The sequence below is a fragment of the Lacerta agilis genome, chromosome 18 (assembly GCF_009819535.1).
Source record: "Lacerta agilis isolate rLacAgi1 chromosome 18, rLacAgi1.pri, whole genome shotgun sequence".
Classification (NCBI taxonomy): Eukaryota; Metazoa; Chordata; class Lepidosauria; order Squamata; family Lacertidae; genus Lacerta; species Lacerta agilis.
Window position 1 is genome coordinate 2,108,185 of NC_046329.1, and position 22,345 is coordinate 2,130,529.

General features: G+C 49.1%; 2 protein-coding genes across 2 annotated transcripts in view; both read left to right on the forward strand.

The window, feature by feature from the left end:
• Positions 1 to 10,310, forward strand: part of LOC117039516 (A disintegrin and metalloproteinase with thrombospondin motifs 10-like) — a 30,361-nt gene extending 20,051 nt beyond the window's left edge. Inside the window, 16 exon segments of the mRNA XM_033136652.1 lie at positions 762 to 797; positions 799 to 886; positions 1,283 to 1,363; positions 2,311 to 2,474; positions 4,593 to 4,719; positions 6,129 to 6,258; positions 7,615 to 7,628; positions 7,631 to 7,671; positions 7,673 to 7,711; positions 7,713 to 7,812; positions 8,023 to 8,073; positions 8,076 to 8,111; positions 8,114 to 8,193; positions 8,680 to 8,718; positions 8,720 to 8,837; positions 9,880 to 10,310. Coding sequence (XP_032992543.1) covers positions 762 to 797; positions 799 to 886; positions 1,283 to 1,363; positions 2,311 to 2,474; positions 4,593 to 4,719; positions 6,129 to 6,258; positions 7,615 to 7,628; positions 7,631 to 7,671; positions 7,673 to 7,711; positions 7,713 to 7,812; positions 8,023 to 8,073; positions 8,076 to 8,111; positions 8,114 to 8,193; positions 8,680 to 8,718; positions 8,720 to 8,837; positions 9,880 to 9,989 — 1,254 coding nt within the window. The 3' untranslated portion in view covers positions 9,990 to 10,310.
• Positions 10,311 to 13,641: 3,331 nt separating this feature from the next.
• Positions 13,642 to 22,345, forward strand: part of MYO1F (myosin IF) — a 42,587-nt gene continuing 33,883 nt past the window's right edge. Inside the window, exon 1 of the mRNA XM_033136721.1 lies at positions 13,642 to 13,837. Within this exon, the coding sequence (XP_032992612.1) occupies positions 13,835 to 13,837 (3 nt within the window). The 5' untranslated portion in view covers positions 13,642 to 13,834. The remainder of the gene's footprint in view (positions 13,838 to 22,345) is intronic.

Sequence of the window (22,345 nt, forward strand, 5' to 3'; positions counted from 1 at the left end):
GAGGTTTGCTGTGATGGTCAGGTTCTGCTTGGGGGCTTCCCATCGTGGCCACTTAGTTTCTGGCGATTCACAAATAGAGCCTTCATAGGCAGAGACAGTCTACCTTAGAATGGTGGAGAACAAGAGAAGGCTATTACTTTCGCATCCTGTTTGGGCTTCTTAGGGGGGCATTTGATTGGACACTGTGAGGACAGGAGGCTGGACTAGATGGGTCCCAGCTGCAGGTTCTTCTTAGCTTTTATGAATCACAGTGAGAGGCATAGGGCTTGCTCCTTTATCTCCTTCCTGCGGGCATCCTGGAGGAATCTGGCTGGCCACTGTGAGAAGAGATGCTGGACCAAACAGGCCATTGGCCGGACCAAAACCAGGCTCTGGTCTTCTACCATTCCTCTTTAGAAAGGCCTACTTTCTTTTAAGGCTATCCAGGTTGGTGCTCATTAGGGCTGGGCGATATATCGTCCAAAACCGGTTGGAAGGCCATATCATATCAGTTTTCATAATTTTTGACCTGGCATATATCGCGAATCCTGATGTGTGTATGTGCTATGCAAATATATTGATGCAGGGAAAATCCGTGAAGCCAGCCAATGCTTCTACATAGCTCCGTCCTTATTTCAGACATCGTGATATATCAGTATATCGCAATGTTTAGCTGGTGATATATCGCAGTGTTGAAAACCCAATATCGCCCAACCTGAGTGGCCCTCCCTAACTCTTCCAAGAACTTCCTCCATCCAACCTCTCCTTTTGTTTCCTATAAGCACGTGGGCTGTGACCGCATCCTGGGCTCGGACACCCAAGGAGGACAAGTGCCGTGTCTGCGGAGGTGACGGGAGCTCCTGCGAGACCATTGAAGGACTTTTCAACCACTCGCTGCCGGACGGAGGTGAGGGTCACCTGGTGACCCAACAGGTGGACAAATGTACAGCTCAGAGAGTGGCCAAGACAGTTCTGACATGTTGTAGGCAAATGTTTTTCTATTCCAAGGCAGATGCTTTCAAAAATAAATTGCACAGGTGGAACTTGATGGAGAGGTTTCCAGCTGTGCATAGCACCTATTGCCCAATGCCTGTAATGCCTATTGACCAGTGCCCTTAAAAAACGCTAATTTGAAGCCTGGTCTCCCAGGTTCCCATTCCAGGACTGAGTTAGTAGAAGATAGCATCAACACATTTCTTCTTGTGCTTTGCAATTCCCGGCACCAAATTTTCTCTCTTGGCTTTTTGAGCATTGAGCACCCCCTTAGAACTTACCTGGTTTATTATCTCCATCTGCCGCACAGGCTACGAAGAGGTGATATGGATCCCCAAAGGATCAGTGCATATCGACATCCGGGAGCTCAACCTTTCCTTGAACTACCTTGGTGAGAAACCTTAGCTAAGCAGGGAATACCCCAGATGGGTTGTCCTTGATGTGACCTCCAACCCCTGGTTTTACATGTGGGTTAACTCCCGCTTGGACTACTGCCATGTGCTCTCCGTGGAGCTACCTTCGAAAGTGACTCAGAAACCACAACTAATCTAGAACGCGACTGTCGGGACTGGTGACTGGGAGCCATTGGCAGGACCATATAACACCTGTCCCGAAAGACCTACAGCAGCTCCCAGCACAATTCAAAGTGTGTGTTGTGACCTTTAAAGCCCTAAATGGCCTCAGCCTTGTATACCTGAAGGAGCGCCTCCACCCCCATTGTTCAGCCTGGACACCGAGGTCCAGCTCCAAGGCCTTCTGGCGGTTCCCTCCCTGCGAGAAGTGAGGTTACAGGGAACAAGGCAGAGGGCCTTCTCGGTGGTCACATGTCAAGCAAATCAACAACTACAGTCGTGCCTCATGTTACGAACGCTGCATGTTGCATTCATCACGGGATACGAACACGCCGAACCCGGAAGTACCGGAACTGGTTACTTCCGGCTTTGCAGTTCACGCATACGCAGACGTGCAAAATGATGCCATGCGCAGAAGCACCGAATCGTGCGGCAAGCATGCGCAGATACAGACCTTTCAGGTTGCGAATGGGGCTCCGGAACGGATCCCGTTCATAACCAGAGGTACCACTGTATCTGATGTATAGAAGACATTTGAAGGCAGCCCCATATAGGGAAGTTTTTAATGGCTGATGTTTATTGTGCTTTTAATATTTTGTTAGAAGGCACCCAGAGTGGCTGGAGCAACCTAGTTGGATGGGTGGGGAACAAATAATGCAATTATGATTATTATGAAAAATATCCCTGAATCCTTTGGGGGGTGGGGTGCAAGTGCTTAGGCCCACCCCTGACTCGGTCACACACACATACCCGATTCTCTTTCCAGCTCTGAGAGGGGAGAACGACGAGTACTTTGTCAACGGGAAGCTCTCCATCGACCCACCCCGGCGCTTTGACATCGCCGGGACCACCTTCCACGACAGACGCGCTCAAGACGAGCTGGAGTCCCTGGAATCCCTGGGCCCGACCAACGTCACCCTCATCGTAATGGTTCGTTGACTGAACAGTGGTTACTCAATGCGGTATTTAAGACTATCAGTCAGGTATCGCTGCTCTACTGAAGAGTGCTTTTTGTGGTGGGGCATGAAAAGGTTTGGGAAACCGCTGCTTTAGGGTGATCCCTGATAAGCCAAGATTCTCCCTGCACCAGTACAGGACGCCATGCCCACTAACAGACTCCATTTGCCCCTGTTTGACCTCAGCACACAGCTAAAGCTGATTGGCATGTAATTGGGATGGCATGTGGTCCTTGTTGGACTGGGGGTCATGTAATGTAGAAATGGGTTTAGGCCTTAGGAGATGATATATTATTTATTTATTATCCTTCCTTGCTCACGTGCGTGAGATCAGCAGACTACCATACTCTGTAGCTTTAAACTTGAAGCTAAAACAAGGTTGATTTAATCTTCTAGAAACAATAATCTGTGGTGCTTTAAGGCAGACTGGATTTTCTCCGGCAGTACCCCTTCCCCCCCACCTTAAAATAACAATCCCACGGACCTGGGGTAGCTCATTTGGTAGAGCATTCTACACTTAATCTCGGGGTTGTGGGTTCGAATCCTGTGTTGCACAAAAGATTCCTGCATTGCAGGGGGTTGGACTTAGATGACCCTCAAGATCCCTTCCACTTTTCAATATAATGATATAATAATGATGATGACATTGCTTTGCGAAGAAGTAAAGTAGTATTTACTTACAAAAGCTCAGTCGTGAAGCAGGAGGTACAGTAGCAAAATGAAGGCAGACTTATAACCACTAAGTTACAAAAGTACAAAATCTTGGCGTGCGTGAGGGGGTGCCGTGAGCGTCATGTGCATGACCGCGGCCCCCGTCGTCCTCTTCGCTTGGCGGCCTCGCAGGGAAGAAATGGGGGGGGGTGAGGAGGACGGAAAGAAGCCACAAGTGCTGCAGAGGTACAGGCAGATGGGACAGATAAGAACTGTTTTACGTTTGTGCTCCACAATGAGGACCACACCCTTGGCAACTCCCTTCAATACATGATCATGAAAAACCCTGAAGTGCTGTGGATATAGCATCACCCATCTTCTGAAAGAAAAATAAATCTCCACATCCAGACCAGAGGAGGCCTACCGGCTGTCAATATATTCCAGAAGGGGCTGGAGGATCTCATGGGTGTCTTCCAGCACGTACTCAGCAATTTGAGGCAAGCGTGGAAGAGTACAATGCCCAGAAGGATGTGAATATGGAGGAAGCATAGTCTTGAGTTCCAATCTTGCTGTTCAGACCTCGCCACAGAACTTAAGTCTGCTTTGGTTGTCCTGAGGGATGGCCTTTGCAGAGTATGGGACGGGGAGTGTGACCTTGCTCCTGCTTCTTGTTATCTCATTGGCATTTGATGCCGTTAACCATGGTATCCTCCTGGACAGGCTCCAGCAAATGTGATTTGGGGGCAGTGGTTCCAATCCTATGTTCAGGACCGAGTCTGACATTGGGAGGGGTGCCTTTTGAACTGGAAGCTACGGTTATTGCAGAATGCTGCAGCATCACAGTCAAGTGGTATATAAATGTCATTAAATAAGTAAATAATGGCACCACCGTGACTTACCGGTAAATTGGATTGTGTTGTTGTGGGGAGGTGGTGGGGTTGAGAAAGAAAGGGTCTTGTTTTTATGGACTAAAGGTTTCCCCCCCTAATAAACATTGGATGATGGAATCCATTCCAACTTTTAAAAAAAAAGTACAAAAGCTTGAGTTCAAAAATGGTGCCTGAACTAGGCATGCATGTTTGGCCATCTTGGAGGCACGGTGAAGAAAGAGAGAGGTGCTGAGACTGGAAGGAAGGATTTAGTGCTACAACTTCCTGCCAAGACAGACAAAGGAAGTGATCTCAGGAAGAGTTCCCTCTAGCAAATTTTATAGGAAACCTCTGTGACCTTTGCCCCTTCGTGTGCCCATCTGGCAAAACATGAATTGTTGGGATTGATTGCAATAACGTCCCACAAGTCATGCAACAGAACAGCTATGGGGATGGGGGTGGCTTTTTATTTTCCAGCAGAGAATTCTGCTTTCAGGGTCCTTTTGGGAAAGTGCAGGGTTCTCCACCAACCATGGCTAAGCCTCCCTATTCCCTCTCCCTCCCACCTCTAGGTGCTCGTCAGGGAAGAACTGCAGAGAATCCGCTACAAGTTCAATGCACCCATCCTCCGTGGTTCCGTTGCCCAGTACTTGTGGCAGTATGTCTCGTGGACAAAATGCTCAGCCCTCTGTGGCGGAGGTAAGACTCTTTATTGGAAGGGCCACAGCTCAGAGGTGCGGCAACGGATGCAGGCAGGAGGTCCCCGATTCCAGTCCTGGATTAAACCCTGTGGAGGCCACTGGGTAGTCGAAATCTCGGGGGGCCCTGTGCAAATTATCTCCTAATATGTTGTTGATTTAAAGGTAAAGGTAAAGGGCCCCTGACCATCAGGTCCAGTCGTGTCCGACTCTGGGGTTGCGGCGCTCATCTCGCATTACTGGCCGAGGGAGCCGGCGTACAGCTTCCAGGTCATGTGGCCAGCATGGACAAAGCCGCTTCTGTGAACCAGAGCAGCGCATGGAAACACCGTTTACCTTCCCGCTGGAGCGGTCCCTATATTATCTACTTGCACTTTGATGTGCTTTTTGAACTGCTAGGTGGGCAGGAGCTGGACCCGAGCAACGGGAGCTCACCCCCGTGGCAGGGATTCGAACCGCCAACCTTCTGATCAGCAAGCCCTAGACTCTGTGGTTTAACCCACAGCGCCACCTGGGTCCCGTTGTTGATTTTACCAACCAACAATTTCAGTAAACCAATTTTATTCAATATCAAATCAATCTTATATTGATCTGTTGTCGTGGGCCCCTAAAAGGTGTGGGCCCATAGGCCTGGTGCCTACTCTGCCTATTTGGTAATCCAGCACTGCCCAGTTCGAAACCCCTGTCTGAACCTCTAGAGAGACCCTGCCATTTTGTGTCAACAGCATGTAGAGGCTCTGCTAAGCTCAGCAGACCTTTGGGAAGACTTGCTCCAAGGCAGATCCCCCATGTTCCAATTTAAGCCATACAGAACTGTGAGGACTAGAATCTACTTTATTTGTAGGAGAAAGGCTATCGCTCAACTGCAGAGCATCTGCTTTGCATGCAGTAGGTCCTGGGTTCGAATCCCCAACAGCATCTCAGGTGCGGCTGGGAGTAAACCCCACCTGAACCCCTAGAGAAACTGCTGGCCAGTCAGTGAGCTAGACAAACCAGCAGCCTGACTCAGTAGAAGGAAAAATCCTCTTCCTGTTTGGGAACACAAAGACTTGAAAATTACTTCAGTAGCTCAGTGGTGCAGCAGTTTGCTTTACATGGGAAAGGTCCCAGGTTCAATCTCGTGTAGCCAGCTCTGATCTAGATGAACCCTCGCTTCTGTCCACACATCTTTTTGAAAACACACATTTTATGGGGATTTGAAGGCAGGCGGTTCCTACCATTGAAAAGCAGACTGTTTGGGCTTGGGGGTGTAGGGGGCAGGAGTGCCAACTTGGCCCCACAACCTTCATAGGAAATTTTGTGGATGCTGGAGCCCCCCAGGGGCCCCAGAGAGTTGGCATCTAGGTGTGGGGAGTGAGTGGGAAGGTGCTGCTGTTTCTCGCTGCTCAAACCTCAGCGCCATCCTTACAGGCAGCCAGGTCCAGCCCGTCGTCTGCCGCAACCAAGCCAACAGCTCCACGGTCTTCAACCACCTCTGCAGCCCCGACACTAAGCTGCCCGAGAGACAGAGATTGTGCAACACTGAGCCCTGCCCTCCGGCGTAAGTTAGATGCTTTCAGGGGGGGGTGGGACTGCATCCTAGGGGGAGGGCACTCCAAAAGAGGCCCAGTGCCCAGACTCTTTTATCCAACAGGCAAACAAACCCTAACTACTGTTTATGCTCTGGTAACCTTGAGGTTAGATTACTGCAATGCGTTATATGTAGGGCTGTCTCTGAGATGGTTCAGAAACTTCAGCTAGTGCAGAATTCAGCGTCCGGGTTGCTCATCGGGGGCAAAATGGTTTGAGCATATGCTGGTCCAACTGCACTGGCTGCCAGTTAGTTTCCAGGCCCATTCCAAGGTGCTGGTTTTGACCTCTAAAACAGCTCAGGGTCGCAATACCTCCAGGACTGCCTCTTCCCATATAAACCATCCCAGACTCTGCATTCTTATCTGAGGCTCTTCTTCATGTGCCTCCTCCACAAGAAGTCCAGAAGGTGCCAACACAAGAACAGGGCCTTTTCTGCAGTGGCTCCCCATTTGTGGAAACGCTCTCCCCAGGTATGCCCACCTGGCACATTCATTAGACACCTTTAGGTGCCAGGCAAAAATGTTCCTCTTCTCCCAGGCATGTCTGATTGACATCCGATGGCCTTTTAAAATGTGTTGGGGGTGTTATTGGGTTTTTGTTTGCATTTTAATATGTATTCTGTGTTTTTATATTGTAATCTTATGTTGTAACTTCCCTGAGACCTGCAAGTACAGAGCAGTATACAAATTAAATAACAACAAGAATCCACCAAGAAAACATTTGAGGGTCACTTACTTTTACACACCTATTCATCCCTTTCCCTTTCTTTTTAAATATTTATTTATCTTCTCCCCGAATACATTGTGAAAAACTGTATTGCCCTACATACACCACAACTCAGAGCAGAATGCATCTTAAGTGATCCGCACATCAGCATAAACCCTTGGTTTTTGGTTTCTTGGAGGATTTTTGAATGGGTGAAAGCTCCACCATTTTCCCAGAAAGGTGTCCTGGTACTTCATTCCTCTTGCCAATCGTAATATGTGAGTCAGTCCCCTCCCCGCCGTAAGGAATACGCCGTCCTTTTTTGAACCGACTCCTTCCAGAATGCGGCTATAACCATCCATTCAGCCACTGATAGAAATCCAGTTAGTGGTTTATCCACCAAGCCCTGATTCTATTTAAATACAGATTCTGTAACATAAGCTCATAAGAACTCAGAAGAGCTTGCTGGATCACCCCAATGGCCCACATAGTCCAGGATATCTGTTCTCACAGTGGCTTAGCAACTTGCAGGATCCAAGCACAAGAGGGCCTCTCCCCATACCCTTCCCAGCACACAGGGGAAGCAAACTTATCCTTTCTGCCTCTCGACTTCCGCCAGCTGGGTGATCGGGAACTGTCCGAGTGCAGCCGCAGCTGCAACCAGGGCGTCCGCACACCGGAGCGTGACCTGCCGGCGCAAAATCTCCACCACAGAAGGAGAAGATCCTGGATGACACCTTCTGCAACTCACCACGCCCCCGTGTGCTGGAGCCCTGCGGCAACCAGACCTGCCCCCCAGAATGGGCCGCCTCGACTGGTCTGAGGTAAGATCCTCTGTGTCTTTTAAATGTCTAATATGTACTTAGCATGGCACACAAGCACACGCACCGATTAACAAGTGGCTACCCACGTCACGACCAACGTTTGGGTCATGTGCCAGACGAGCCGCTCAGTTTTCAGGCTCAGCTCAGCTATCCTTCCCCCCCCCCTCTCTCCCCCAGTCCATAACAGCATCCTCTCTCTACAGTGCACCCAAACTGCGGGCCTGGCTTCCGCCACCGAATCGTCCTCTGCAAGAGCGTGACCACACCTCCACCCTGCCCACCTCCCAGTGTCCGAGGACGCCAAGCCCCCAACCAGTATAAGGTGCAGCCTTCGGCGTTGTCCACCCCCGCGGTGGGTCACCGCGATTGGGAAGGTATGGAACTGCTGCTCTCTTTTACTTACGAGAGCTGGCAAGGACTGTTCCACTAGACCACGCCACTGCGGGGAGCCTCAATGGAGGTCAATAGAGCTGCTCTGCCATCTTGGTTGGGTCAGACAATGGGTGAAGGGGATGGAGAGCCATCACTGAGTGGGTCAACCAATAGTGAAAGTACTGTGGAGCCATAATGTTTGGGACAACCAAGGGAGACGGCTTGGGGAGTCAATAGATAATCCAACAGATACAGGAATGTCCTCAGGCAATTCCTAAATGTTTAGGTAGTATTTATTTATTTTATATTTATTCATTTAGGGGGAGAATAAGAGTACGATCAGAGTTTTGAAAGTCCACAATTTTCATCAGTCTGTCCCTCTGTCTATGTGCTTCTTGTGTTTTCTATTTAACATGCGGACTCCGATCTTACTTCGTACTGTTTAGCCCATCGTAACCCTCCTGCATCTTCCTTCTTCTTCCCCAAAGTGCTCTGGGCAGTGCAGTTTTGGCCAGCAACGCCGTTCCGGTCCAGTGCATGACCCACACGGGGCAGCCCTCTGGGGAGTGCGTAGAAGCCCTCAAGCCTGCGGCGGCACAGCAGTGCGAGAGCAAGTGTGACTCGGGACCCACAGAGAACCCCGAAGGTACCTGCGTGCTGCTCCAACACGGGGGTAGGGTTGGGGGTGGCAAAAACTATGTTCCCCATGAGACAAGGCTATTGTGACCTAACGTCCGTACTTGAGGTGTCTTGGGGGCCAGTTGTTGGGACTTACACCCGTGGCATGGGCCGGAACCTGTAGACCACAGAAGGCCAGCCAGGCAGGGGAGGGGGGTGGCTTCGGGTCTCACCTAAATAAACTGCCTAAGTCCCAGACGAGGAATGCTTGGGAGCAGAGTCCTCTGACGATGGCAGCGACAAGAAGGAGGTGGACCTGCTCCCTGGACCACTTTCTGCAAGATGCCTTGTCACCCGTTTCTTGAACACCAAAGAAACCGTCCTTAGCTGCCCAGGCTCCTCAAAGGGTCCGGAGAGCCCTGAGGAACATCTCTACAGCTAGAACCCTGTGGCCTGGAAGTCAACAAATATGAAATATACTTGGAGTCGTGTGTGAATTTCATGCTCCTTATTCAGCTTGTAGTAGCAAAGAAGAATGAATCTTCCCCAAAATGTCTGCTATATATACATTATTTACACAATGGGCCTTGCATGATTGGCGGATACAGGGGCTACTCCTGTAGGCCAACAGGGTGTGGATTCATTCATTCCAGGAGCCTGATTGGGTGCTCCTGCAGGCCAATCAGCCGCTGATTCACTTCCACCTGGAGCTGATTGGGTGGCTCCTGCGGACCCAATCAGGACTGCTGCATTCTGGATCCTATTGTTCTAGGATTCAGCTCAGTACATAACAAAATACCTAGCCCAGCCATCCCAACCCCTGGCCTACCTGGCAGTGAGTTCCACACCTCAACTCTGCTGCTTGAAGAAGTCCTTTCTTTCATCTGCCCTGAATCTCCTGGCATTCGGCTTCATCTGACCGCCACAAGTTTCTAGCGTTACAAGAGAGGGAGCAAAAACTTCACTTCCTACCACGCCGCACATGATTTCGTAAACTTCTTCATGTCCCCTCTTACTCTTGACCCACAAACCTCACACTATTCTCTTTTTCTCCATTTTCTCCTCTCCAGAATGCAAAGATGTGAACAAGGTCGCCTACTGCCCTTTGGTGCTAAAGTTCAAGTTCTGTAGCCGACCTTACTTCCGACAGATGTGCTGCAAAACCTGCCAGGGGCGTTAACTGGCAGCGGTGGCTGGGGGGGGGCACGCTCTCGGCGCCTCAAGGAAATCGGGGAAAGGCTCGGGTCAAGGGGTGGCTGTGCCCTTCCCCACCCCACCGCCCACCCTTCCCCCAGGACTGCCAACGAGCAGGCAAGAATCTCCGCACCTTCTGCGGAGGACCTGGGCGAGGCGCTGTGGAGTGCATTACTTGAAACTCTGACATTATTATTTATTTTAGTATCACAGCTGGGTGCCGGCCATCGCCCTGCCCACCCGACGGTGTGGGAGTAGCCCACCCGAGTCACTAGTGCCCCATCAGCATCCCCCCCCCTCATTTTTTCCAGCCCCAGAATTCTCCTCTACTCAGTGGGTTGGCTATCGCGAGCCCCACGGAGGAGACGTAGCACAGGAGTCTGGGACTGGGAGTCAGAGGCAGGGCCCGGCAGGGATCCCGAGCCTGCAGGTGAATGGCAGAGAAAAGAATACAGCAAGGCCTCGGGGAAATCCCTTGTGATCCCTTTGGGACCATGCATGCTCAAGGCTCGCTTAAGAGAAACAAGCGGGCGACAGGATCTTCCCTGCTCGTCTCCAGGTCTGGGGTTGTCCGAAGTCGCAAAGGAGGAAGATCCAGGAATTTGGACACAGACCTCTTGTTTTCAGAAGCACGGGGGTTTGGGGCTAAATCAGAGCCTGCAAGTGGGGGAAGATCCTAGGATATTTTAGAAACTGTTTATGTCCCCACTGAGATTTGGGAGTGCATGCTTCCAGGTCTTCCCTTTGAATTTGCGGACCGTGAACGATAAATTGGTGCTTTGAGGGGGGAACTCTTTCACCTCACTGGTTTCTCACAAACCTATGGAGGTCCCTTCCTGTCCTGGGAGACTCGAAACTACAGTAAAAGCTGCGTACATTTCGATTCCATAATTATCTTTTTAAGAAGGTGCAAGGCAGCATGCCAAATTCCAGAGCAATCAAAATTAGAAATTCAAAATCAGACAGTGGGTGGGGGAGTTGCAGTGGCACAAATTCTTAGGTGTGCAGAATTTCAAAATAATAATAATAATAATAGTAACAGCTAACACAGCAAATCTCCCAATGGAGATAGGATTTGGGTAGCAGCTGGTTGCTAGGGTGCCCTCTGCACAAGCTTTTGAAAGATCCCCTCTCCTGACCAAGTCCCTGTCCCGCTGTACCTGTGCTGGTCTCAAGTGAGTCGAGATGCGCACATCGAAAAGGCGGAGGTCAACATGGCAGAGTCTTTTGTTGACTTTATTCAATATAGGACTGGTGAAAGGGATTCGGGGAGTGCTAATGTTCCACAGGTTGCCCTGGGCACTGGCAACCCATGCTATGCCACCAGGAAGTTGGTTGGTTCACCTTTGCCCCTTTTGTGGATCTCACATGGGAAACCCTCTCCCTCCTCCCATCTGGTTGGAGATCGCCCTCACCCCACAAAGTACCCCACAACCCGGCTGATAAGTCTAAGGGGACCTACAGGATTTCACTCCTCCAGTTGGGACAATGTATTACTCATAACTGTTTCCCATTCCCTCAAAATTTCACTGAATCCAGTTCAAATTTCAGCTTCGGTGATACCCAGCAACAGTTTTGGATTTTGGCTGCCAGTAAAACGTTGGTCACTTGCTCTCCTTTGGGTCCTGGACACAAGCAGACGGAAATCCGCATTTCGCCCAAAGGGACCTTCCTAGATGAGAGTTGGGGTGCTGGTTTTCTTCCATCTGCTCAGAGCGCCCTCTGGTGGGCAGGGTCAGATTTCACAATTTCATATATAAATATATACAGATATATTGTATTAATAATATTGTTATTATAGAAGTTGTTTAAAATCCTGTTTCCTCCGCCGATGAGAGTGAGCGAGAGAGAGAGAGAGAGAGAAAGAGAGAGAGAGAAATTACAGCATGATTTTTACAATAAAAAAACTACCTACCACCCCTGGTTCTGAGTTATTATGAATTAGCCTCTATTCTGGTGTTGGAGTTGGGGAGATGTAAAAATATATGGTTTTATCCTAGTTTAGTTCTACCCGAAATAGACCCATTGGCATTAATGGGCATGGTGAAGTTGAGGTTTGTTCTGTGCTGAGTTAGGTACAACCCTGGATTTTAAACCTAGTAATTGGTACCTCATGTCAGTCTGACAACCCTGTCCTTCTCTCACCCTGGCCTCTGGACACCTTGTCTCTTTGTGCCTTGACTTCCTGGGACCTCTTCCCATTCCTCGGTCAGCACCCATGTAAAGTTTCATTCCCAGCCAAACTGACAACTTTCCTTTCCCTCACAGAGCCTGGACGGCAGGAATCCCACCGGTAGCAGTACATTCCGTGTCACATTCACACACGCAGTGAGTGCCACCAACTCTGGTGCAACAAGAGACTGATTTCTAATGGGGGTGTGTGGTTTTTAAACACAAAATTTAATTGAAGCAGATTGCATCCTTAATCCTTCATCCACCCTTATTTTTTCCATCACTTTTTAAGAGGACAGAAATTTTAGGCACACACAAACAAAAAATATTCTTCATTGCAAACTTATGTTCTTATAATTTACTGGGTTTAAAGACCCCAACTTTCCATCACATCTCTGTTAGTTTGTTAGGTTGTTGTTTGTTTTCTGTTCTGGTAACTGTTCCAAACAGGGTCATTCTGACCCTTCTTTTCATGTAATTATTTGTACATCGTCTCAATTCACTGTGGTTCAGACCATGCCATTACACTGTCACATTAGCAATTTTTAATGTTTATTTAAGGAAATGAGCCACATTCTGAACCGGTAACTTGGTGCGGGGGCACTAAGTAACTTTCAGAACCCGGTTTGACAAAAGTCATTCTAACCTAGAGGTTCAGGTTGCATTGGCCCTTAATTTTATGATTATGATTCATTGCGGTTGGAGCCACCATCTCACTCCACAACACTGGAAAGAGGATTTTCACAGAATCGTAGAGTCATACAACTGTGGAGTTGGGGTACCCCCGAGGGTCATCTAGTCCAACCCCTGCAATGCAGGAATCTCAGCTCAAGTATCCATGAAAGATGGCTATCCAGCCTCTGCTTCACAACCTCCAAGGAAGAGAATCCACCACCCCCCACCCCCAAGGGAGACTTCCACTGTCAAATGGCTCTTGCTGTCAGAAAGCTATTCCTGATGTTTAGTCGGAATCTCCATTCTTGTAACTTGAAACCATGGGTTCGAGTCCAGAGCAGGAGAAAACAAGCTTGTTCCCTCTTCCAAGTGACAGCCCTAAGATATTTGAAGATGGCTCTCATATCTCCTCTCAGTCTCCTCTTTCCAGGCTAAACATACCCAATTCCGTCATCGTTCTTCATCTGGCCTCATTTCCAGGCCTGTGTCTGTGTGTGTAGTTTTCTTTAAAAATTTGACCCCCCCTCTGGAAACAGGAAACTTGGAGGAGGGGGATCTATTAACTATTAACTAGGCTTCATCCGAGATTCCTGCATTGCAGGGGGTTGGACTAGATGACCCTTGGGGTCCCTTCCAATTCTACGATTCTATTCCGGCCCTGGGTTCGAGAGTGTCATTCTGAATAAAAGTGCAGGTTTTGCGCTGACTCTTCTCTGAGGCCTGTTACCTGCACAACTCTGAAGGAGGAAGTAAGGGGGAGATTAAGGCGGGGAGGGCCGGATAGAGGAACTTGCTCCGACACTGGTGAGCTTCCACTTCTCTCTTGCTGCCTGCACAGCTCTGAAGCTCACCGCTGAGAGATCTCTCCCCGCTTGCTCCTTGCCCTGCCAGGAATGCATCTATGACCCACAGAGAACCTCAGTGACCCATCTCGGGGGCGAGGGGGTCTCGGCACCAATCTGGAGAGTGGGCACAACACAGATCATGGTAAGTCTGTGCTGCAGGGTGGCAAGGTGAGCTGTGGCGTCCTGTTTCGGGAACCGGTTCACCACCCAGCTTGCACTGCTCAAAAAGGAAAAATGGGCCGAGTACCAGAGAGGGGGGTTCAGCGGGGGTAAGTCCCCCACACCCCCAAATTCCCTGACGAATTGCTTGCCACTTGTTGCTTAGTCCGCTGAGGTTGCTTGAAGGAAAGTTACCACTTGGCATCCACTTGACATGAGAATTTGGGGAGGGAAATAAAAGTTCTAGTCCTCAGCATGCTTACTCAAAAACTCAATTGATGGGGGGAATCAAGGGGACTTAGTTCAGATAAAATAGGCGGCACCGTTATAATTTGTGTGTTTGTGTGTATTCAGAGTTGATGGATTAAGTTGTACTTAAAGGTAAAGGGACCCCTGACCATTAGGTCCAGTTGTGGATGACTCTGGGTATCGGCACTCATCTCACTTATTAGCCGAGGGAGCTGGCGTACAGCTTCTGGGTCATGTGGCCAGCATGACTAAGCTGCTTCTGGCGAACCAGAGCAGCGCACAGAAAGGCCATTTACCTTCCCGCTGGAGCGGTACCTAATTATCTACTTGCACTTGACGTGCTTTTGAACTCCTAGGTTGGCAGGAGCAGGGACCGAGCAATGGGAGCTCACCCCGTCGCGGGGATTCGAACCGCCAACCTTCTGATCGGCAAGCCCTAGGCTCTGTGGTTTAACCCACAGTGCCACCCCGTCCCACCAAGTTGTACTTACCCAGGCAAAAATGAATTTTGCCACTTCTGTGTCTGGTGTGTTGCTTCTGTTTTTTTGTGCAAGGATGTGCAATTCAGATGCATGTGTATTTTGGTCCTCCTGAGTCATCCAGGGTGGGTGGTGGTTCTTCAGCTTGGTTTGCTAAAAAATAAAAAAGGCAAAATTAAGCTTCCCTGTCCAAGGAGACGCCTAACCCAGCAGGCCTTGCTTGCAGCCTTCCCAAAAGCAACTTGCGGAAGTGCTGGGCTGTAACTTCAATTGCATGTGTTTCGGGCATAAGAAGGTGCTGGGCAGCTCAAGTGGCTAGTCCTTGTGAGGTCCATGAGGAGTGCGTGAGAGAGAACCACTTTCTGCTGTTTCTCACTCCCCTGCCACTCTGTCTGGCATCCATCAGTTGCTCTTGCTGGGTTTTTACTCAGAGTAGACACGTTCAGAGTCACAGGCCTAAGTTAGTCATGCCACTCACTTTCAGAGGGTCTACTCTGTGGCTAACGGTGACTCAATACAACCCTTTGAACGATCTGAGGGAGAAGCCCTGTTTCAAGCTACTTGAAAGGGCAGATTCTGCTTGATGCTGTTTTCACTGTATGTTGAATATGGTACAGCTGCATATTCCTGCATTGCAGGGGGGTTGGACTAGAATGATCCTTGGGGGATACTAGGATTCAGCCACCGAGACCTGCCTTTATCCTGACGTTCTGTTTGCTCATTAAAGACAGAGTAAATCCCCACATTCAGCTCCAAGCTGGCACATTTGGGTCCATGTTCAAGATGTATATCTGGGGCATAGCCACACTGAAGCTAGAACACAGTTTAAAATACGTCTAGTAGTAATAATAATAATTTATTATTTGTACCCCGCCCATCTGGCTGAGCTTCCCCAGCCACTCTGGAGTAGGGAGAAAGTGGCTTGAAATAACTTTTTGTTCTCCCTCTCCTGTGATCCTCAAACCCTGTGGGCATCCCTCGCCCATCGGGAGATTCAAAACAATCGATTCAGAATGAACAAACTTAGCAGTAGTGTCAGGCCAGGATCTCAGACCAGTCGTGCAAGTTCTGCATCGTGTACCGTACCCACTGCGAAAGTGGGCAGTGAGTGGATAATCCGAAGATTGAATGAAGTCCTCCAGCCCTCATGACTCTCCCCACAAGCCGGGATCATCACCAGCCCTGCCTCATGACCCAAAGTGCCCACGAGGCACCCACAAGCTGGGGGGAAATCCCGCCCTAACTGACAGGATTCCCTGCCAGGAGATGTGGTAATGTCCACTAGACTGCAGCGATTCGGGGAAGGAAAGATCTCTCGATAGCTATTGGTGTAATGGAACCTCCATGATCTAAGGAAGTCTACCTCAAAGAACCCAAAAAGAGGAGCAGGAGAGTTCGCAATCACCGTGTCTCAGGATTAACCTCATTCATTCACACCCGGCTTGGGATTGAGGGGAGAATCTCTTTGGCTGAAATTCCTGCTGAGATTGGGGGGTCCCTTCCGACTGTACAGTTCTACGATTCTATGATCCCATGAGTCTGATTGGCCACTGGACTTGGCAGGCCTTTGGTCTGACCCAGCAGAGCTCTCCTTAACAGAGCTTCACCTTGACAGCAACTTGGAGCCTCCCTGTGCAAAGGCAGTCTACCTTGAAGTACTAGATTTTGGTGACTAGGAACAAGGGATTGTTTGCTGCCTTTGCGTCCTGCTCGAGAACTTCCTGGAGCCTGTGAGGCTTAACAACCACTCTCTCTTTCCAGGCTGGGAAATGGGGATTGTAGTTCTTGTCACAGGCATCCGAGAGGAATCTCAGCACCTTCGCCGCTGCAGCCCCCCCCCCCAAAAAAGGCCACTTTGGGTGGCATTAATTGCTGTGGAAGGTTAGCATCACCAGGAAATGAAGTCAGACCATAGAACCGTAGAGTTGGAAGGGACCCTGAAGATCATCCAGCTGTCCCATACGGGGATTGAACCTGCGACCTTGGCATTGTCAGCACCAAGCTCTTACCAACGGAGCTATCCAGGCATTCACCCTCCAAGTGTCCCTGTTTTCCAGGGACAGCCCTGCATTTACAGAAGCCGTCCTGATTTTTTTATTTGATCCTGGAATCTCCCGCTTTTCCTTAGGACGTCCCTGTTTTCATCGGAGAAATGTTAGAGGGTCTGGATTTGTGCCATCCCCAAGCCAAGGAGATAAGTAGCTATGCAACCGTTAGAAGACATCTGAAGGCAGTTTTTAAATGTTTAGTGTTTTTATTACGTTTTTACATATGTTGGAAGCCGCCCAGAGTCTCTATTTTGATGAGAGAAATGTTGGAGAGTATGCATCTCAGGGTCATGGGTTCGAGCCCCACGTTGGGCAAAAAGGTTCCTGCCTTGAAGGGGGGACGAGATGACCTTCGTGGTCCCTTCCAACTCTGTGATTCTATGATTGTTGTTGTTGTTGTTGTTGTTACTGAATAGGGAGTTCCTATTTTCACATTTTGCTTTGTCTTTTCTAAACCTACCTAAGTAGCACCTGCTTCAATTTAGCTTCAATTTAGACCCCTTGTGTCTGGGTGTGGCCCTCCACGCATCTCTGTCTGGCCCTCAGAAATGTGCTGAGGCCGCAAACCCTCTCTCTCCAGGCCGCGCTCCCTCCCTGAGCATTTCCCCCAGGCTAGGAATGTGTTTTCATACTCCAGTCTTGTCTTTCACTCACCTGGGTGGAGGATAGACAGAGAGGGTGTGTGGAAACTTGGCTATTGCGAGGAGGCGGGGCTTACCTCTGGTGCCCCGCCCACTTTTGCTTCTCGTCCCGCCCACATCTGATTGGTGGCTCCCAGAAATTTTCACAGGAGGAGATGTGGCCCTCGGGTTGGAAGAAAGTTCGCCGCTCAGTGCTGCTCTGCATATTTATCTGGAGTAAGCCACAGTGGGCACAGCAGCGTTTAATAAATTGATGCAGCCCAGAATTGCATTGGCTTTTTTAGCTGCTGCATCATGATCAACAGTGTGGTGCAGCAGCTAAAAAAGCCAATGCAATTCTGGGCTGCATCAATAGGAGTATAGCATCTAGATCAAGGGAAGTAATAGTACCACTGTATTCTGCTCTGGTCAGACCTCACCTGGAATACTGTGTCCATTCTGGGCACCACAGTTCAAGAAGGATACTGACAAGATGGAAGGTGTCCAGAGGAGGGCAACCAAAATGGTCCAAGCCTGGAAACGATGCCTTATGAGGAACGGCTTAGGGAGCTGGGTATGTTTAGCCTGGAGAAGAGAAGGTTAAGGGGTGATATGATAGCCATGTTCAAATATATCAAAGGATGTCATCTAGAGGGAGAAAGGTTGTTTTCTGCTGCTCCAGAGAAGCGAACACGGATCAATGGATTCAAACTACAAGAAAGAAGATTCCACCTAAACATTAGGAAGAACTTCCTGACAGTGAGAGCTGTTCGGCAGTGGGATTTGCTGCCAAGGAGTGTGGTGGAGTCTCCTTCTTTGGAGGTCTTGAAGCGGAGGCTTGACAGCCATCTGTCAGGATGCTTTGATGGGTTTCCTGCTTGGCAGGGGGTGGACTGGATGGCCCTGGTGGTCTCTTCCAACTCTGTGATTCTATGATTCTACTTCTGAGTAAGCACGCATGGGGCTGAGCTTTGCAGCTTCAAAACAACAGGGAAGTGAAGCATCTGTATGTAGGTATTTAGGTGGTTACTATAAGTCTTCTGTCCTGCTTTTCCACTGAACAGCTATCCATAAACACAAATAATTCCATCGGCCTCAGATTCTTAATTGAGTTCAATTAGAAATAAAATTTTATATGTTGTTGTTGTTGTGTGTGTACGTCCCTATTCCCCGCAGGTCTCAGGGCAGTTGCAACACAAAAAACACAATATAAAAAACACAAAAGACATAATCAAAAGAAAAAGAAAAGCAACAGAATAATGTCCCCTTCCCCAAGGTTAGATGAGGTGCTATTCCTGTGCTTCTGAAGGTTTCGTTTTCTGCTTACAAAACGATCCATACATTGCAAAATTGAGAAGTAGCGGCTTTGACAGCCTTCAGGAATTTTACACTTCCATTGTGCCATAGAATGCCAGTTTATATGTCAAACAATGCTTTGCTGTAAGGTTCTAATACCAACATAACAATTAAACCACCATTGACCTTTTTTTTGAAAGCTCCAAGTCATAGAAGCATAGAAGGGTAGAGTTGGAAGGGGACCCCCAAGGGTCATCCAGTCCAACCCCCTGCAATGCAGGAAATGCAGCTAAAGAATCCCTGGCGGATGCCCATCCAACTTCTGTTTGGAAACAGCAAGGAGAGTCCACCACCTTCCTAGGTAGCCCGTTCCACTGTTGAATGGCTCTGACTGTCAGAAAGTTCTTCCTGACATTTAGTCAGAACTGAAAGTGTAACAGAAAGAACCACCTGAGAACAGCAGAAACTGAGATCTGCAGAGAGATGATCAGATTTAATACTTAACACTCCAAAGATCTGCCAAAACCATAAGAGGGGTCAGCGGGCAGGGAATATTTTATTTTATTCATTTTGAATTCTTTGTGAATTCTGCGGCAAATGGCTATTCCCGTGCCAGGGTTGTAGCACATGAGACTGTAGCAATGGAATGCTTCTACTGCACTCCAGAAAACTAGCATGCCAACCTTCTCCTTGCATGCTAGCTTTCTGTGTGCATGGATTGATCTGAGAGAGAGAGAGAGAGAGAGAGATAGTGGGTCAATTTGCCTCATCTTTACACTCACAGGGAGAAAACGTCTCAAATGGGTCAATGCGTTTGTTGTGAACCAGGAGGCTGGGGGTTTAAGCCCACCCAGGGATGGCCGTGGGCAGGATTCCTGCATTGCAGGGGGTTGGACTGGATGACCCTTGGAGGTCCCTCCCAACTTTACAATTTCATGATTCTAAGGCAGGAATATCAGTAAACTGTGAGTAACCCCTGAGGTTTGCAGATAGGCAAAAGATCTTAAGGGGGGGTGTGGGAGGCCGGAAACACCGAAACAGTCCCATAATAACTTAATAGCATGGGGTGTGAACAGTCTGAGAGGCTGGAAGAAAACTGGCAGCTGGGTGGGAGGTGTGAAAACAGAATGGAGAGGTCAGAAGAGGAGGATAGAGACCCATCAATGCAGGAGGGTAGGTGGGGGGAAACATAATTTGGAGAGGTTACTTTGGGAAGCTGTGACACTTGCTCTTGCTTATGGGCTTCCTTTTGAGGACCTGATGCTGCTTCTCTTCTTGTGTTCGTATTTTTAAATGTGCCGAGGACTGAAGAGAGCCCGGCACCCAAAGGAGGACAGGGGAAGAGGAGGAATTTGATTTGGTTCGCTTAATGCAGACCTACACTTCTTTGCAAGACCGAAATTCGCAGCGATCGTTCAAAATTTGCACGTTTCTGAATTTTGTGATGCAGCGATCCAACTCCCAAAATCTGTATAATGACAAGGGAATGTGATGCGCACGGGAATGTCTATAACATGGGGGAACGGCTTTACAGAAAATGTGCATGTTTGGAGAAGTTGGCACTAAGCTCTGGTGAATTTGCACAGGCATTTCACGAGGATCCACATCGATGCAGAAAGGTGGAGGACTTAAATCTGGACAGATAAAACTCAGAGAAATAAATATTGATCATGCCCATCCCCAAAACTAAGCCACCCCTAACCTGTGGGATTGCCATACCCCTTGACCTCTTCTATCGCAGAACTGTGCCATGTCAACAGCTGCCGCATAATACCCCTACCTCATTTGTAAGAATTGGTCTTTGGAACTCCCTGCCTATTGACAACAGGCGCCTGTCCCCCTTTTTTGGCACCTGCTAAAACATTATTGAGGAGGGACCGCGGGTGGCGCTGTGGGTTAAACCACAGAGCCTAGGGCTTGCTGATCAGAAGGTCAGCGGTTCGAATACCCCAATGGACCGGGTGAGCTCCCTTGCTCGGTCCCCAGCTCCTGCCCACCTAGCAGTTCAAAAGTACGTCAAAGTGCAAGTAGATAATAGGTACCGCCTCTGGCGGGAAGGTAAACGGCGTTTCGTGTGCTGCTCTGTTTCACCAGAAGCGGCTTAGTCATGCTGGCCACATGACCCGGAAGCTGTACGCCGGCTCACTCGGCCAGTAACACGCGAGTGAGCGCCACAACCCCAGAGTCCGTCCGCACTAGACCTACGGTCAGGGGTCCCTTTACCCTTTACCTAAAACATTATTGTAGTGTTTCTGTTTGCTCCGCCCACTTTTCCCTCTGGCCCCGCCCACCCCTGGAATGCAATGTTTGTAAATTGCCCAGAATATTAATTAATACATTTAAATGTTCAAAACTTAACATGAAGAGATAAATCAATGCAGCTGAGATGAGCTACCCCTGGCTGGATAGCTCAGTCAGTAGAGCATGAGACTCTCGGGGTTGTGGGTTCGACGTTGGGCAAAAGATCCCTGGATGTCAGGGGGTTGAGCTAGATAACCTTGGGGCCCCCGTCCAACTCTATGGTTCTGTGAGAGAGCTGGGTCAGAGGTTTGGTTGCCAAACTTTCGTTTTATCCACCCCCCTCCGTCACAGGCTCAAGAATGCACTGCCACATATTTTCAATGTATAAAGGGACATCCTAAACAAGGCAGGACATTCCAGGATCAAATCAGAAATCGGAATGGCTTCTGTGAGTGCACGACTCTCCCTGGAAAATAGGGACACTTGGAGGTTCTGCCTCTGAAGCGGCACTCCCCAGTGTCGGGTTTGCCACCTCGCTGAGGACTAGGCCCTTGATTGCTCCTCTAACTTCAACCACAGGAAGTGTGCCTCATGGCTGCCTCTGAAGCTGGCGTGCGACACAGGAAACCCATGGGTGGCATCGGTGGTGCCCGGGGTTGGGCTGATTCAAAGGAGGCCAGGCTTGGAACGGAGACTCATACAGAGTTGCAGCGGAGAAACCCTCTGTTGACTTAGTGATTCGCAGGACATGCCATTTTGGGGGGGGAACCCACTGCTTTGGGGCTGATTGTCTGCCCCACCCTCTCTGGCCGCCTTTCGAAACCATGTCCTGGGAAACGCAAGAGACGGAGGTTTCACAACACACACAAACACACTCACAACACAGCTACCTCAGTTCCCCTTTCCTTCAAACCGAAGCTCTCCAAGCCGCAGCAACCAAACCTCAGAGGAAGAGACCTTTTTGTGTGCTGCATAAGATCTGGAGGATGTGGATGACGGATGCTTTTGCAAACAGTGACCACACCAAGAAGGGGCAGACTATGGTTTCTCCCCTGCCCCGCCCCCCTTTTTTGCCAAATCGGAAATCAACCACAAATGAAAGCAATTTTCATAGTTTTTCCAAAAATTGGTTTCCCGCACTCTGTTCTCGATGTGCCCATCATTTCCTCTCGTCACTGCATTGTTTTCCCAGATATTTGTAATTCACATTCCTTGCAATTAACCTTATTGCAATATTTTGTTGTTTATTATCCTTAACCATTGGCTAGCTGCTCATTGGTTCCTGAACGTATAATATTCCTGAACATATAACATTTCCAATATCTGCAAGTGAGATTGCTCAACAAGTTAGCAATCCACAATAACTAAAAAATCACTACATCCAAAATAAATTCCTTGGGGGCAGACGAGGGTTTCAATGAAGGCAGGAGAGCCCTTTCAGTTTAGCAGCCGGATCTGAGGATCTCCAGAAATCCCTCAGATCTGCCAGGAGCGGGTGGGGGGTGGGGGTGGTCTCGGCTTCCTGTTTTTTTCTTCATCTCAACCTCACCACATTTCC